Source organism: Microcaecilia unicolor, chromosome 8, assembly GCF_901765095.1.
Source record: "Microcaecilia unicolor chromosome 8, aMicUni1.1, whole genome shotgun sequence".
Taxonomy (NCBI): Eukaryota; Metazoa; Chordata; class Amphibia; order Gymnophiona; family Siphonopidae; genus Microcaecilia; species Microcaecilia unicolor.
This window is the reverse complement of record NC_044038.1, coordinates 140502399-140519563: the sequence shown is the minus strand read 5'-3', so window position 1 is coordinate 140519563 and position 17165 is coordinate 140502399. Positions and strand designations below refer to the sequence as shown.

Here is a 17165-nt window from a genome sequence, read left to right as displayed (position 1 = left end):
TGGAGTAAAAATTCTGATGCCTGCTTGTTCAGCCTCTGAGAAAAATCGTTGTCCAATCGTGGTTCTGATTCTGGTCCTCAACCTTCAAAGAACAACATGTGCCCATTTTTTCCAGATTACCAGCTGCCTAGCTAAATAACAAAGAGGTATTGGGGATAACTGAACCTGCTTGATAAAGAGACTGGTCAGCAGCAACTGGATTGGCACTGACCAAGCCACAGCAAGACTATGGAATCAAGGAGTGGGGCATTCATTGCTTTAGTGGAACTATGTACTCAGTCTGTTTCTCAATCACATAGGAATTATTATTATTAGGATTTATTTACCGCCTTTTTGAAGGAATTTACTCAAGGCGATGTACAATAAGAATAGATCAAGCATGAGCAACAGACAATTACAGCAGTAAAAATATTCAAAAACAATACAAAGTATGGCTTGGTATATTATTTACAATGTCAACACAATGCGTAATAGAACATTATAAGTGATAGCGAAGGGTAAAGCAAAGATGTAACATATAGAAGGGTAAGAAAGTAGGAAGAGTTAGAAAGTAAGGTGATTGATTTAAAGAAAGTTGCACATGAGGTCAGAGAAATGGTTAAATGTTATCTCAGCTAGAGTAGGAGTGGATAAACATGTCCTGCTGCAGTATATGCAGCCTGAGTACTTCGTGTGTGTGTGTGAGTGAGACTAGCGAGTTAGTTACTTCTTCCAGTAAAGGCCTGGTTGAAGAGCCAAGCCTGGTTGAAGAGCCAAGCTTTCATCTGCTTCCTGAAGTAGAGATAGTCTTGTATTAAGCGCAGCCTTTCAGGCAGTGCATTCCAGAGTGTGGGGGCTACTCCGGAGAAGGCTTGCTTGCGGGTATCACATCATGTAATGTCTTTTGGAGAGGGTGTGGTTAGTGAATTGATGGAAACCAAGTAGGGAAAGGATTTTCTTTAGGAATGCCAGCTTTTCCACCAAGTCTGGCACTAGCTATAAATGATGTTGACTTACGATATCCCTGTCATTGAGGTCATATCTTCACTAGACATGTTAGTTAATGGACAGGAAAGGTAAAACCGGGTGGCCTTGGGCAGGTCTTATCATACTGGGGTAGATTCAAGAAATGGTACCAAAAGTCAGTTGCTAAAAAATTGAAAACTAAGCAAGTATTCTATAGCAGTAATGTTGGGCACAGAAGCTGTTATATAAGTCAGGATTTGAACATCTAAAGTTAGGCATAAGCTTTTAAACCATTTCAAAGGCTGATGTAAATGCATGCACCTAAATACTGTGAGTTGCACGTGTAACGTACAGTATTCTATAAATTTAGCACATAAATGCCTGACCCACCCATATCCCTCCCATGTTAATGCACCCTTTGCAGTTACATGCTATAGAACTGAGGCACTAAAAGGGAAATATTCAGCCGTCGGGATCGGTGTTTTTTTTTTTTTTAATGTAACAGTGGTTGGTTAAATTAGTGCCAGATATTCTGTTCAGGGCTATGTGCAGGCACCAACACTGAATATCTGGGGCTAATAACATGTGCTCTGGCCAGTGGGGCTTATATGGGTCCCAGCCGATATTCCACTGTAGCCCACATAACATTAAAAAATTGCTAAGCCACCTCAATCCCCCCCCCCACCCCGACTCTGGTTCCAAGCCAAGCATCCCCATCCCCTTCTACCCCTCTTCTATGCAGGATCCCTTATGGTCCAGCAGGAGTGATTGGGGCAGGAGCAAAGTCTACTCACTCCTGCATCAGAAAAATGGCTGCTGTGACCTCTCGCAGCAGCTTGTAGTAGTACCAAAGTACCCTTCTTCAACACGGTTCCTTCATGGCATCTTTGAAGGGTTTTGTGGCTTCTGTGATCTGAATCATATTTGTCCAATTCTGACATCCCAGGTGGCTTTCAATACCAATATCAGTAATCTAATTGGGGGGGGGGGGGGGGTAACTTTCCATTTCTCCACTAAAGTCCTCAGCATTAGATACTTGGAATTTCACTTGTTGCCAATATGAATGCTGGCAGCAGGTGTTCCTAATTCTTCTTGTTCCTATTCAGTTGATGCCCACTCTTCAAACTCTGGTGGAAATACCATGTTCTTTTCTCCAGGGCAGGCTTTGCAAGTGTAATAAGCATCAGCTATAAAATCCCCCCTTTTTTAATATCTTTACCATATTTTTCACACCTTCTATTACAAAATAGCAACTTATCACAGTTTTGTTAACCTTTCTTCTAAAATATAGACCTAGATATAGCCATCATTCATCACCTTGATATTCAGCACAGCTGACCTCTACCCTTCTGCTTGTGTGCCCTCACTATACATACATTTCATCCCTGCCTCATTCAACTGCCACCAGCAAGCCATCATGGAGATGTAGTCATAAGTAGCATTCTGACTGCTCCAGATGTTATGAGTGACTTGGTCATCTGTTCCTATAGCCACACTGATGATACCAGCAGGGGATCACTTGCCTACTAAAATGTTTCCTGGAGCACACTTGGTACCCTCACTTATTGCCCTATCCTTTATCCTCACCGCTTTATTCCCCTACCCTTAATTTTTCTGTCTGTCTCATGTCTTATCTAGATTGTGAGCTCTTTGAGCAGGGACTGTCTTTTTTGTGTATGGTGTGCAGCGCTGCGTATGCCTTGTAGCGCTACAGAAATGATAAGTAGTAGTAGTAGTAATTGTTGGCTCAAAGATGAAGTAACATCTTGAACCCCACATTCTCAATCACCTGCACGCCTAGTCTTTTAGGGCAATCATTTCACTGACGCACCACTTTCTACTGCCTGTTACTTGCTCTAGTGATGCCAAACATTACCCCATCTCTTAAACAGGTGTTGGGGCTACTCACCCTCTACCTCACCAGGGTAAGAGGCTGGGTCTGAACGTGGGAAATAGATTTCCTCTTTTCTGTAGCTTTTTTGCCACAGCAATTTGCGGCAGGAACATGGATATCATAGGCAGGTCAAGGCATGAAAAGTAGGGCAGTGAAAACCACATAGTGGCATCAAAAGTCTAAGACTCTAATGCAAGAGAAGGAAAATAGTTGTTTCATTCTCTTTTGGGTGTTTTTTATGTTCATTTTGGGACAAAATATTTTAGTGGATAAAATAGTCTGGTAAGGCAACTGATCACATTGGGTGGCAACAGCAAAAGTGACACTTGGAGCAATACAACAGGGTTAAGAGAGGACATTGTCAATACCTTCTACTGAACCTACTTTTAAGGGGTGTTTTTTCAGCAAATGGTGCAGTGTGTCAAGGTATGAAAGATGGTCCATTAGCTTTCCACTACTATTTGTCATCTGACAGTACATACTGTAAACTGGCCCGCTGTTCCAGTATGTGGGGGGAGGAAGCCGCCTCCCACGAATAGACAGATCTCCACAAATTGCCACCAGTGGATACTTTAAGATATTCTTTTATTTTTCAAGTTAATGACAAACACTTCAGTCCAGAGCCCTGGGTTAGGGCTTTCCCGGCAGGGCTGTTCTGCCTCTCTTAGTGTGCAAGCCAGCAAACACAAAGTCTCTGCCCCTTTCTTGAAGGGCTGCAATAGTCCTTTGAAAATCCCTCCTTTTCAAAGTCAGTAGCAAAATCAGTACTTGCCTCCAAGCAGGGTCCCCCCCCCCCTGCCCAAACAAGTCTTTCAGATTCCACATAGTCCTTCCAGAATAATCAGGGTGCAGCTTGGGGGTAACCCATAACCAGGCTTGTAACTCTTCCAGCAACCTCCCCCAACAGTCAGGGTTTCCCCACAGCAAACAGATCTAACCCACAAGAAAACAGGCTTCTCTCTTTAAGCAGGTTTCAATCAAAATAACTTTCAAAACAATATGGATTTTCAAACCTTCAGGTGCTGCTCTCCCCAGGCTCTCTAGCTCCCATTCCATTCTGATTTCTTCTCCCTGCTCAGCCTGATTAACTCCCCTGGGCTCCTTCATTCTCCCTCCCTCTTGTGGTCAGAGACGGTATATGGCCAGCTTGCCTATCCCCTGGACTCTCACTGCTGCGACTAGAAATGCATTCTGGGAGATGTAGTTTAGGGTTTTGCTGCTTCATTTTATACATCTGGGATGTAGCCTTGTCACAATACATTTTACATTATGCAGCCACTCAAACATTTTAAAATGCCTCTAAGCATCTGATGTTTTTCATATTTCCTCTCTGCTTCCTTAAGGCTCTGCTAGTGCAATTGCTTCTATTGCTAGTGGAACTGGTACTGAGGACATAGCAGAAGATTAAAGACCATGGGATTCCTTCACACTCTCATCTCTCAGTTCTACCAGAGGGGTGCTCTCAGCCCTGGCTGTATCACTTCCTACCTCTTTACTACTTATTACACTATCATTTAGATTTTCTAGGCCTTCCTCAGTTATAACATTTTAAATATCTGATGCTTTTACTTGAAATCTCTACCATGAGCATTCATCATATTGTCTATCTGCCAAAAGCTGTTTGATACACTTCTCAGCACGGAACAGGGTGTCCCTGCTAATCTAATCTTTCCTTTCCATCTCCTCTCCACCTAAATATCTCATGTGAATCTGCCTGTAGTTACCTCAGCCCCAAACTATGGCATTCCTTCTCCTATCACTTCAGAATGCAAATTCATCACTGAAAGCTCATCTTTTTCAGCAGTCCTTTGAGCTCCCACCTGATCTTTACCCCTCCTCTTCTCCCTCACCTCTTACTCTCTTCTTTTCTGCTATTTTTTCCATTTTCAACTTTATGCCATATCTGTACCCCTGCTGGTATATCAAATGACTGTAAATAAATAAATGTTTACCTGCTCTTTATCTCCTATCCCCATCTGCTCATCCTGCATCACCTCTGCCTACCTTGGTCCCTCTTTGTTGTCATGAGCAAATAACTAGCCTTTTACAGTTGCACTGGAAGCTGCAACTATTGATAATCTTTCTTAATAAAATCTCCTTTCAGCTTGACCGATAGACTTCTAGAGATTAGAAACCATTTTCTCTGCTCCCACTTTCCAGTGTTACTGCTGGCCCTACATCTTTTGGGATCATCAACAACCTTCCCTCAAATTCTTCCACCACCATTTACAAGCCTACCCCTTTCAAGCATAGGATTCAATCAGACTAGACTGTAACTCTATAGAGCAAGGACTGTCTCTCTTATATGTATCTGTAAGCGCTGCATATGCCTACTGGTGCTTTAGAAATCATAAGCAGTGGTATATGACAAGCAGAGGCAGGTAATCTTTTTTACCTGCACTCTTTGGGTTCTTTTTCGCTGTGACTTGAATATGAAAGCTCTCTTAGATTTAAAACTCAGCTTTCTGTGAAACTGACACAAAAAGTTCTGCTTGTGCATCTTGGCCCTGTCCTATTTGTTTATTTTCTTCCACCCTCAGGAGCTGATGCTCAGAAGTACCGCTGGTGTTAACATGCTGTTTATGCCAGGTTTGCACACAGGTTAGTTTTGGCCCCATGGTCAAATGGTTTCAGTTGAAAAACTTTTACTGCAGAGTGCATTTAAATGCAGCCATTAATTACCCTGCAGCTATGATAAAAAGAAAAAAAATAAGTTACCCATATGCATTTAGCATGGGAAACATTTTGCAAGGTCTAAGGCAATGTAGAAGGATTGGTTGAGAGGAAAGGTGTCTAGAGGCACCCCTTCTCTTTTTCCAATTCAACCACCCTGCCCCTTACCCAAAATCCAGCCCTCACTCCCGATGTGAGATAATGCAATGCAACCCCCTCCCTTTCTCCCTATTGGTGAAAAAAGGACTGGTAGTCTAATGGAACCCTGTCCCCCATAAAATCCCCTAATGGTAAAAAAAAAGGCTTGGTGGTCTAGTGGAACCCTGGCACCCCCAAGGCCCAGAAAAAAATCTTCCTGATAATCTATCAGGACCCCAACCCAACCTAAGCCTCCCCCCTCCCCATACCTTCTCACTCCTGTCTCTGGGCACTATTATCTTCAAAATGGTGGTGCCCGGCTACACCCAGTGCATTCTGGGATGCCCTGGGGGGGGGGGGGCTATCTACGATATAAGGGAGAATGAAAGTTGAGCTAGGCTTGTTTGGCTGCTTGTGAAAAAGTTCCAACATGACTGGTGCTTCAGCTTTTTTCTCCTCCCAAGTTGACTCCAGTTTGTTTGCCCATCCACATTTGTGGTTTGCCACCAAAAATGAATGGAATATATAACTAACAGGTATACATTTGTGTTCCTTACAGCATGTATAATTACACTAAAAAAATGAATGGAACAAATGAGGATTTGCATAGTACTGGTCCTTTATAAATTCATTTGGTATACTGTTTACATGCAGGTTTACCAAAGTATGCCATTTGTTGATTGCAGACTGTACAAAATACTGCTATTAGACTCCTTGCCAATGCCACTCATCATGGCCATGTCACTCCCATATTACATGACCATCACTGTCTCCCAGTCCAATTTTATATCCAGTTTAAGATTTTAACCATGGCTGACAAGGTATTGTATCATAATGAACCTTTTTATCTCACTTTTAAGTGCTCTTTTTATGTTCCTTCTAGGGCCCCAAGATCTTTCCAAGATTTAGAACAGACTTAAAAACACATTTAAGTTAGCTTTTCAACTGGATAAACTTTTTACATATCTGTACTCTGATGGTGACTTCAGACGGGGATGTGGCATTCTGCTAGAATTTCTAAGGTTTATGTTTTACTGTATTACTACGCTCTACTTTTTATTGTGAATTTGGAGTTCTTATTTCCTCTGCTATTTAAACTGATTGTGTGGATTCTATCATTTTAACTGAATTATTAACTGCCTTTCAGTGAGTTCATGAAATGGCAGTATATTAAACTTAATAAACCATAAATCATAAAAACACCCTCATTCATCATATTTTACTATTCATCAAAAGTTGCATATACAATCTTAGTGGTAACATACAACTTTGAGCTAAAAAAAAAAACAGAATACTTTTTAAAACAACTACAATCACTCATTTTGTTCTGATGACTTTAACCTCTCAGGCTAGTTGTGATATGTATGAAACTGATCTAATCAAAATGTGTCATTTTGCTTATTTTTTATTTACCTTAATGACATACGAATACAGTACTAGTGTTTTAATATATACAAATCTTAGAAGAATTTTCTGTTTTTGTTTTCCAGGAATACACAATAGATGTATTTTTCCGTCAGAGCTGGAGAGATGAGAGGTTAAAGTTCAAAGGTCCCATGACTGTTCTCCGACTTAATAATCTAATGGCCAGCAAAATTTGGACACCAGATACCTTTTTCCATAATGGAAAGAAATCTGTAGCTCACAACATGACTATGCCTAATAAACTATTACGGATCACGGAGGATGGGACACTATTGTACACCATGAGGTAAGGACAAGAGTGTACTTCCAAATGTTCAGTGTGGATTCCCTCATACATACATATCCATAAACGTGATTACGCTCCATGAACACCTGAGTTCATTTTTGCTAACATGTAATTTGTCTTCTTAATTTGGATAAGTTGCAGTTTGGAGACATATGCTCCTGTTCCCTATGTTATTTTGCACCTAAGGTGTGTGCACATATCAGTGTATTATGAAGACTCCTGAGGAAATCTTTGTAGCTGAAACATGGCCCATGTTGGGTCTACGCTTTCGTTTATACATCCACGATTTGAATAAAGGACTTCCTGCTTGCTATCCTGGTTCATTAGTGTAGTCATTCCCACGCTTCCATTCTCTGCCTGGTTGTGTCTGTGGGACTGATTTGTTTTTTTTTTGTGGTGCTGCTTCTTAATAAATTGCACTTATGTATCAAAGCCAGATTTAACGATAGGGCCAAAGTTATGTAATGGCATTTAAGCATCTTGTGAATCCAATATTCAAAGTAATTTAACCAGGCGGGAGAGGCTCATGCCCAGTCAAATAGTGCTCGGGGCCCTGGTCACTGATATTCAGATGCACTTAACTGAGCAGTGCCACTGAATATCAGCTCTGACCACCATGGCACCATCTGGTTAGTGCTGAGCTGGTTTGTGAGCCAAGCTTGGATGGAGCAGGTACTTAACCAGTTAGCAGTGATATTCATTCCACTAACTGGTTAAGTAAGCAGATAAAAGTCAGGACAGCCAACCTTTATCTGCCAAGCTAAATACACATTGGTCTGAATATTGATTGGTACATGGTTAGCTTCTGGGTGGCTACTGTAAACTGAATATTCAGTGCTGGTTTCACAGATATGGCCTGGCTTTGACTATTTGAGTTCAGTTTAGCCTGTGGCAGCCAGCAGCTTAAAAAAAACAATCAAAACTTCAATATCAAAACTGATCAAAATATCAACAGCAACATACATGCAGATTTCTTTCCACAATTTTACCTCATATAATGCAAGAAATTGTGGATGTTTTGCATGAATATTTTATTTCAGGAGAAAAAAAATGTCTACAGGTAACATTCATGCGATGTTGCAAGTTATTTGTATCATTTTTGTTTCCTTTAAATTAGGCACTAGCATTCTAACTCCAAAGTCTTGTCTTAAAAATGTCCTCAGTGTATTCATATATGGTGATCATGCATATGAGCACAGCACTTCTGGAGGGAAGTGGTCTGAGGTGATTAACACTGGAGGCTAGTACTTGTCTTATACCAAAAATATGTTTATTTGCATGCTAGGCACTTGCTATCTTTTCTCTCCAGTTTCTCTTTTCCTTACTGTCCTATTTAATTACGTAGTTCCGCTCTCGTTCCTGAAACTGTTATTTTCCTTTTTGTAAACTGCCCTCCTGCCATTGGACTGAGCAATATAGCAAGTTACTCAAACATAAACAAAAACATAGGAATATGAATGGACAGCATTAACAGAGTCACACCTATTTCTTCAAGAATGGGACAATAGATGCAGAAGCATATTAGACAACATACTGTAGCACCACTTCAATCCAGAACCTCACATAGAAAGAACTCAATACCATGGTTTAATAAAGAACTGAAAAAACTAAAAACACAAGTTAGAAGGTTAGAATGAGTATGGAATAAAAGGAGAGACGAGTCCGCACTCAACGCTTGGAAGCAACTACAAAGAAAATACAAATACACCATTAGACAAACAAAAAGATCATACTACAAAACTAAAATTGGACCAGACTAAAAGGATACACATAAACCTTTCCAACTCGTGAACAAATTATTAAATACTACACTGGTTACTGCTAACAGCTTAGACACCCCATCAGCAGACAATCTCGTGAAATACTTCAAAGAGAAAATTGTAAAGTTACGACTCACGATACCTGTCAATACCATTGATTACGTAAAACTCCTTGAGTCTCTAGACCCAACTCCTGGTGAACATCCAGCTGACCGAACATGGACTAACTTCGACACACTATCGGATGATATCATCTCCCAAGCACTCGAAAGATTCGCCAAGTCCCAATGCAAACTAGACATATGCCCTAATAACCTTATAAAATTCGCCCCTCAACAACTCATATCAGACCTAACGATACATCTGAATTATATGTTACAAAATGGACTCTTCCCAAAGGACAAAGGAAACATACTACTTACCCCTATACCAAAAGATGCAAAGAAGAGTACAAGTGACTTAACCAACTATCGCCCAGTAGCATCCATCCCGCTGTTAACCAAACTAACGGAAGGTATGGTTACCAAGCAGCTCACCAACTACTTAAATAAATTCTCAATTCTTCACGATACTCAATCAGGATTTCGGTCTAGCCACAGTACCGAAACAGTATTAAACAAGCAATTGCAACTAGCAACAACATACTTCTCTTACAATTTGACATGTCCAGTGCCTTCGACATGGTTAACCATGAAATATTACTACACATCCTAGAATACTTTGGAGTTGGAGGTAACGTTCTTAACTGGTTTAAAGGCTTCCTGACCACAAGATCATACCAAATGATATCTAACTCGATTACATCAACCCCATGGATACCCAAATTTGGAGTCCCTCAAGGATCTCCCCTTTCGCCGACTCTCTTCAACCTAATGATGACACCCTTGGCCAAATTACTATCCAATCAGAACCTCAATCCATACATATATGCAGATGACATCATGATTTACATCCCATTCAAACATGATCTAAAGGAAATCACCAATGATATCAACCAAAGCTTCCAAATCATGCATTCATGGGCGGATGAATTTCAGTTGAAGCTTAATGCAGAAAAAACACAATGTCTTATACTTACTTCACAACATAACAAAAGCAAATTCACCACTATAACCACACCAAACCTTTCCCTTCCCGTTTCAGACACCCTGAAAATTCTTGGAGTTACCGTTGATCGAAATCTTACACTTGAAAGTCATGTGACGAATACAACTAAGAAGATGTTCCATTCAATGTGGAAACTTAAAAGAGTAAAACCTTTCTTCCCAAGGGCCATTTTTCACAACCTGGTACAGTCAATGATGCTGAGTCACCTAGATTACTGCAACACACTCTATGTTGGCTGCAAAGAACAAATCATCAAGAAATTTCAAATAGCCCAGAACACTGCAGCCAGACTCATATTTGGAAAAACAAAATACAAAAGTGCTAAACCCCTAAGAGAAAAGCTACACTGGCTTCCACTTAAGGAACATATCATGCTCAGGATCTGCACTCTAGTTCATAAAATCATTCATGGAGATGCCCCGGCCTACATGTTAGACCTTGTGGACTTGCCACCCAGGAATGCTAAAAGATCAGCCCGCACATTCCTTAATCTGCACTTCCCCAGCTGCAAAGGACTAAAATACAGACTAACACATGCGTCCAGCTTTTCCTACATGGCGGGCATGCAGTTGTGGAATGCATTGCCAAGTAACTTAAAAACAATTTACGAACTAATTAACTTTTGTAAATCTCTGAAGAACTATCTCTTCAGCAAGGCATACCACAATGATCAATAATTGTAACACATTACCACGCAACCTTGCATTCTGACTGGTTCTTTTTATGCCTGTTTGCTTAATTCTATTATGTCATCCTATTCTCTATGTAACACCAAATATATCTTTTACTCTGGAATGGCGAATGCCATAACAGACCATCGTAAGCCACATTGAGCCTGCAAATAGGTGGGGAAATGTGGGATACAAATGCAACAAATAATAATAATAATATCATATGGGCATAGTGAAAGAGTGGTTGTTCATTCAACTGGCACATGCTACAAGATTTGATAACACAATCCTGTGGAAATCCTCCGCTTCAAAATAGTATCACAAGCAAGTTCACAAGATTATATTCATTAAAAAGTAGACATTTCTGTCCAGAAAGAACAATGGAGTTAATTTTAAAAGCTCTGTGTGGCAATTACACATCTAGAGAGCATACACTTGTAAATACTCACCACAATATTCAGTCACCAGTGGTCAGCGTTTTTTAAACGCTTATTATTATTATTTGTAGCATTTGTATCCCACATTTTCCCACCCATTTGCAGGCTCAATGTGGCTTACATTTGCCGTTATGACGATTGCCAATTCCGGACTTTAGATATGCACATGATTTTGTAATCAAGTGCGTACATACAAGGTAGAAGAATGCACTGTGTGCTTGCGTACTTGTTAACACGTGTTTTTGCAATCAAGTGCATATGTATGTGGTAGAAGAATACATTGTGGTCTTGTGTAGGTGTCGGCTTTATGTAGTTGCTCAGATGATGGTATTATGGTGAGAGTAATAGTGTTGGGCAGTGGTTATGTCATTTCGGTCTTATTCTTCGTTGTTGTTGTTTGGAGGTTAGGATGATTGTTTGTTGTATGCTTTTTTGAATAGGTCCATTTTCAGTAGTTTACGAAAGATGGTTAGATCCTGCGTTGTCTTTATGGTCTTCGGGAGTGCGTTCCATAGCTGTGTGCAAATGTAGGAGAAGCTGGTTGCGTAGGTGGACTTATATTTTAATCCTTTGCAGTTGGGGTAATGGAGGTTGAGGAATGTACGTGCTGATCTTTTAGCATTCCTAGCAGGTAGGTCTATGAAGTCTGACATGTATGCCGGAGCTTCTCCATGTATAATTTTATGGACCATGGTGCATACTTTGAACGCAATTCGTTCCTTTAGTGGAAGCCAGTGTAGTTTCTCTCTTAGCGGTTTGGCGCTTTCGTATTTTGCTTTCCCGAATATGTCTGGCTGCCGTATTTTGGTCTGTCTGAAGCTTCTTAATGACTTGTTCTTTACAACCCGCGTATATTGCGTTGCAGTAGTCTAGGTGGCTTAACACCATTGACTGTACTAGGCTGCGGAATGTGTCTCTTGGGAAGTAGGGTTTGATTCTTTTCAGTTTCCACATGGCATAGAACATTTTCTTTGTTGTATTTTTCGCATGGTCTTCTAGTTTCGATCAATCGTTACTCCCAGGATTTTCAAGCTATCGGAGACTGTAAGAGTGTAGTCTGGGGTGTATACAGTGTTGTTGTTGTTTGAGTTGTATTGTGAGGATAGGATGAGACACTGGGTCTTTTCTGCTTTAGTTTCAGTTGAAATGCATCCGCCCATGAATTCATTATTTGGAGGCTATGTTGGATTTCTTTTGCAATTTCTGTTAGGTCATACTTGAACGGGATGTATATCGTGACATCATCTGCATAAATATACGGATGAAAACCATGGTTGGATAGCGATTTAGCTAGAGGTGTCATCATTAGGTTGAATAAGGTTGGTGACAACGGTGATCCTTGTGGGACACCACATTCTGGTGTCCATGGTACTGACGTTTGTGAGATCACTTGGTAGGTTCTAGATTTTAGGAATCCTTGGAACCACTTTAGTACATTTTCTCCAATCCCGAAGTAGTCTAAGATGTTCGAGAGTATTTGGTGGCTAACCATGTCGAATGCGCTGGACATGTCGAATTGGAGGAGTAGCACACTGTGTCCTGTTGCTATTAGTTGTTTGAATTTAGCTATGAGGGTGGTTATCACTGTTTCTGTACTATGGTTGGATATGAATCCCGACTGTGATTCATGTTTATTGTCACCAGCTAGATCAGTCCACAGTATTTACTGCCAGGCCATAAGTGGCCTCTGGCCCTGAAAATCTGGTGCTAATTTTGCTTATGCTGGACCCACATAACTTGTTTTTTTTTTTAGATGACACTTTTAATTAACTTTTTGCATATGTAACAATTACAAACAAAACAATATCTCCCAAATTTGTGCACACAAAGGTAGGCACCGGGAGGTGTGGCCACGGGAGGGTCATGGGTGGATCAGGGGCGTTCCTTCAATTTACACTTATTTTCATAGAATAAGGGGGATCCTTGTCTACTATAGATGCAATGATTTATACCAGGGTTCAGTTTGTGTAAATCTTTGCGACTGTCTTTAGTTGTGGTTCCCAGCATAAGTGCTATTCTATAAACGACACCTAACTTTGAATGCTGTTTATAGAATAGCGCTTAGTGCTTTTTTTACAGCACTGATTTTTTGGTACTATTTTATAGAAGCTACTCCTATAAGAACATAACAAAATCATTGTACCCTGTAGTTCCTCAAGACAAAGTAAACCATGTTTTCCAGCAATGTGAAGGGAGATACATCTAGTAACCACTAAAATTCAGGATATAGGGCCTCTTTTATCAAACCGCACTACCAGTCCCCGGTGCGACAATGTTGATAAAGCCCATTCACTTTGAATGGGCTTTGTCAGCATTGCTGTGCGGGAAACACTAGCACAGCTTAATATAAGAGATCTATAGAGAAGAAGATAAATAAAAAAGAAAATGTATGTCTTTTAAGAGGAAATATATCAAATGCGTCCAGAATTAGAACACAATTGTACAAAGGGATCCCATAATTTGTTGAAATTATCTAATGAGTTATTAGGTGCCAATGAAATTCTTTCCTATTTGACAGTGTTACAAATAGAAGATCTATGAAGACATATAACAGTCTCTTAAACCAACTATATATAGATTCTCCCCTCTCAATTTCACAACATCCACCAATGTAGAGAAAGAAGACCTCAGCACTACAAGAGTTGCACTCAACATAGCAACACAAGTCACTCAGCCATCATAGGTCAGAAAGAAACTCCATTTAGGCATGTCAGCTTCTATCGGGAACAAGAGAAAACTGCATAGATCAACACAGGAACAACACCACAAATTCATTTGGGTAGATTACTTGAACAGTATCTAAACAGTACTTATCTTCAACAGCACTTGTATTCCATCAGTAGCTCAGCTGACTCATTTTACACCCAACAAGGAATCCTTGTTTCCCGACAGCTGCTTCAGGGGATAGAGGCTTGTTCCTTGACCACAGCGATCTAACGATGGTAGCTAAAACTCCCAGATGCCAACTTTTAAAAACTTCCATAAGACCATAGGTTCACATGTGACAATCTCTGATAGGCATAAATCACACAGCATCCTGACCATTCAAAAGAAAGCAGACCACTTAATACAAATATTTTTGTGGATGATTCCAAGCAGAGTGGACACCCTGGAGGGAGTGGAAAATATGAAAAAAGATCTGTAAAAGTTAGAAGAATGGTCGAATGTTTGGCAATTAAAATTCAATGCAAAAATTGCAGAGTGATGTACTTAGGGAGTAGAAATCCAAGGGAGACGTACATCTTAGGCGGTGAGAAGCTGATATGCACTGACAAGGAGAGGGACCGTGGGGTGATAGTATCTGAGGATCTGAAGACAACAAATCAGTGTGACAAGGCAGTGGCTGTAGCCAGAAGGATGCTAGGCTGTATAGAGAGAGGTGTAACCATCATAAGAAAGGAGGTGTTGATGCCCCTGTACGAGTCATTGATGAGGCCCCACCTGGAGTATTGTGTTGGAGGCTGTATCTTGCTAAAGATGTAAGAAGACTTAAATTGGTCCAGAGGAAGGTGACAAAATTGATATGGGGATTGTGCCAAAAGACGTATGAGAAGAGTCTGGAAGACCTGAATATGTATACCCTAGAGGACAGAAGGGTCAGGGGAGATATGATACACATGTTTAAAAACTTGAAAGGTATTAATATAGAAACAAATATCTTTAAGAGAAGGGAAAATGGTATAACTAGAGGATATGTTTTGAGGTAGCGGGGTGGTAGACTTAGGAGTAATGTCAGAAAATTCTTTTTCATGGAGAGGATGGTGGATATCTGGAATGCCCTCCCAAGGGAGGTGGTGGAATTCAAGGTGGCGTGCGATGAACACAGGGGATCTCTAATTAGAAAATTAATTATATAAAAAACAAAGCTTAAAGGTTTGCATATGTATTTGCATGTCAAGTGGTGCTTAGATTGCATCTCTTGCTATATCAACTAAGTCCTGCATATAGCAATCCAGCTTAGGATGGGTGTAGAGAGCTTCAACAGAAACTCCAGTAATTTGGATTGTGAGGAGAGTGCTGGGCAGACTTTTATGGTCTGTGTCCCACAAATGTTAAGATGGATTCGAACAGGCTTTGATGGCAACTCCTGTAGTTGGAACATAAGGGTAGAGCCAAGCGGACTTCTACGGTCTATGTCCCTGAAACAACAAAGAAAGATCATGATCAAGTATATAATATCATGTTCATTGTTGATTCAATCTAGAATTGAGAATGAATGAGATTGTTGGGCAGACTGGATGGACCGTTCAGGTCTTTTTCTGCCATCACTTACTATGTTACTATGATAATGTCTTGAAAGAAAAGTCCACAAGCTATTGTTAAAATAGACTTGGGAAAATCCACTGCTTATTTCAGTTTTACTCTTTTAGTATATTGCCAGGTACTTGTGACCTAGATTGGTCATAGTTGGAAACAGGATACTGAGCTTGATGGACACGTTGTCTGCCCCAGAATGGCAACGCTTATGTTGTTATGTTCTTAAGGCAATTGTGCTTAGCCCTCTGGTATTTTCAGTAACCTTTAAAATGTAAATAATTGCCTTTAGGAAGTTGGTCCCTTAATTGACTGCTATTATACATGTTATTTTTTATAATATAGTTATTATATGGGTAAAATGCTATTTTTTAATATAAGTAGCAAAAATCAGCACTTTAACAAGTAAATGTCAGTACTTGCATATATTTATTTCTATTTTTTTTTTAATTTATAGCCTGCTTATCTGCAGTCTAAGCAGGTAATAATAATACATACAAAATTAAAAACACGTGGAGGTGTATTTTCAAAGTACTTAGACTTACAAAGTTCCAAAAGGTTACCATGAAACTTTGTAAGTCTAAGTGCTTTGAATATATATCAACTTAAGTAAAATATTTACCAATTATGCTAAAAATATGTATAGCATAATATTCTAAGTGATTTAAAGGGCCATGAGAGACTCCTGGTCATTTAAATTGCTTACTCAAGGCTAACCAGTAATATTCAGCGGCATTTAACCAGACAGTGCTGCTGAATATTGCCACTAAACTGTCAACCCCCTAACTGGCGAGATTAAGGGCGGGCTATGGGCAGAGACTGGGCAGAGAATTGCCCTAGCCAGTTATCAGCCCCAGACCCATTCTCCCTCCTGCCCCCTTCTCAGACCCAAGTTCCAGGCCCCTTCTCCCATCTGAGCCCCCCCTCCCCGACCCAGTCCCCTTCTCCCATCTGATCCCCCTCCCGACCCAGACCCCTTCTCTCATCTGAGCCCTCTCCTTCTCCCATCTGAGCCCCCCTCCCCTCCCCGACCCAGTCCCCACCTGCCTACCAGCTCTGTGGACAGACAACCCTCTTCTCTTGTCACCCGGCACCTGACCCAGCCTTTTTTTAAAAATCTGTGAAGGTGGCAGCACAGTGCAGCACCCCGCGTCTGTCTGCCCTGCGTGTAAAGGAAACAAATCACCTCGTTGGCCGGCCTTCCCTCACTGTGTCCCACCCTCTGATGTAACCTCCTATTTCCGTGAGGGCGGGACACAGTGAGGGAAGGCCGGCCGACGAGGCGATTTGCTTCCCTTAAACGCAGAGCAGACAGACGCGAGGCGCTGCGCCGCCACTTCACAGATTTTTTTAAAAGGCTGGGTCAGGTGCCGGGTGGCAGGAGAAGAGGGTCATCTGTCCACAGAGCTGGTAGGCAGGTGGGGACTGGGGCAGCAGCAGAGCACCCCCCTACCCGCTGACACCCGGAGCGGACTGCCCCCACCGCCCTGCCCTTGGTACGCCACTGCTGTGACCTCTAAGAGCAGTCTTGTGATACTTCAGGAATTGTGGTAAGTGAAGTACTATGAGGCTGTC

The 17165-nt window shown here is 41.0% G+C and overlaps 1 protein-coding gene across 1 annotated transcript in view; it reads left to right on the top strand.

The window, feature by feature from the left end:
- The window catches only part of LOC115476824 (gamma-aminobutyric acid receptor subunit alpha-1), a 169260-nt gene that overhangs the window by 48300 nt on the left and 103795 nt on the right, over positions 1-17165 (top strand). Inside the window, exon 5 of the mRNA XM_030213400.1 lies at positions 7141-7361. Coding sequence (XP_030069260.1) covers positions 7141-7361 — 221 coding nt within the window. The remainder of the gene's footprint in view (positions 1-7140; positions 7362-17165) is intronic.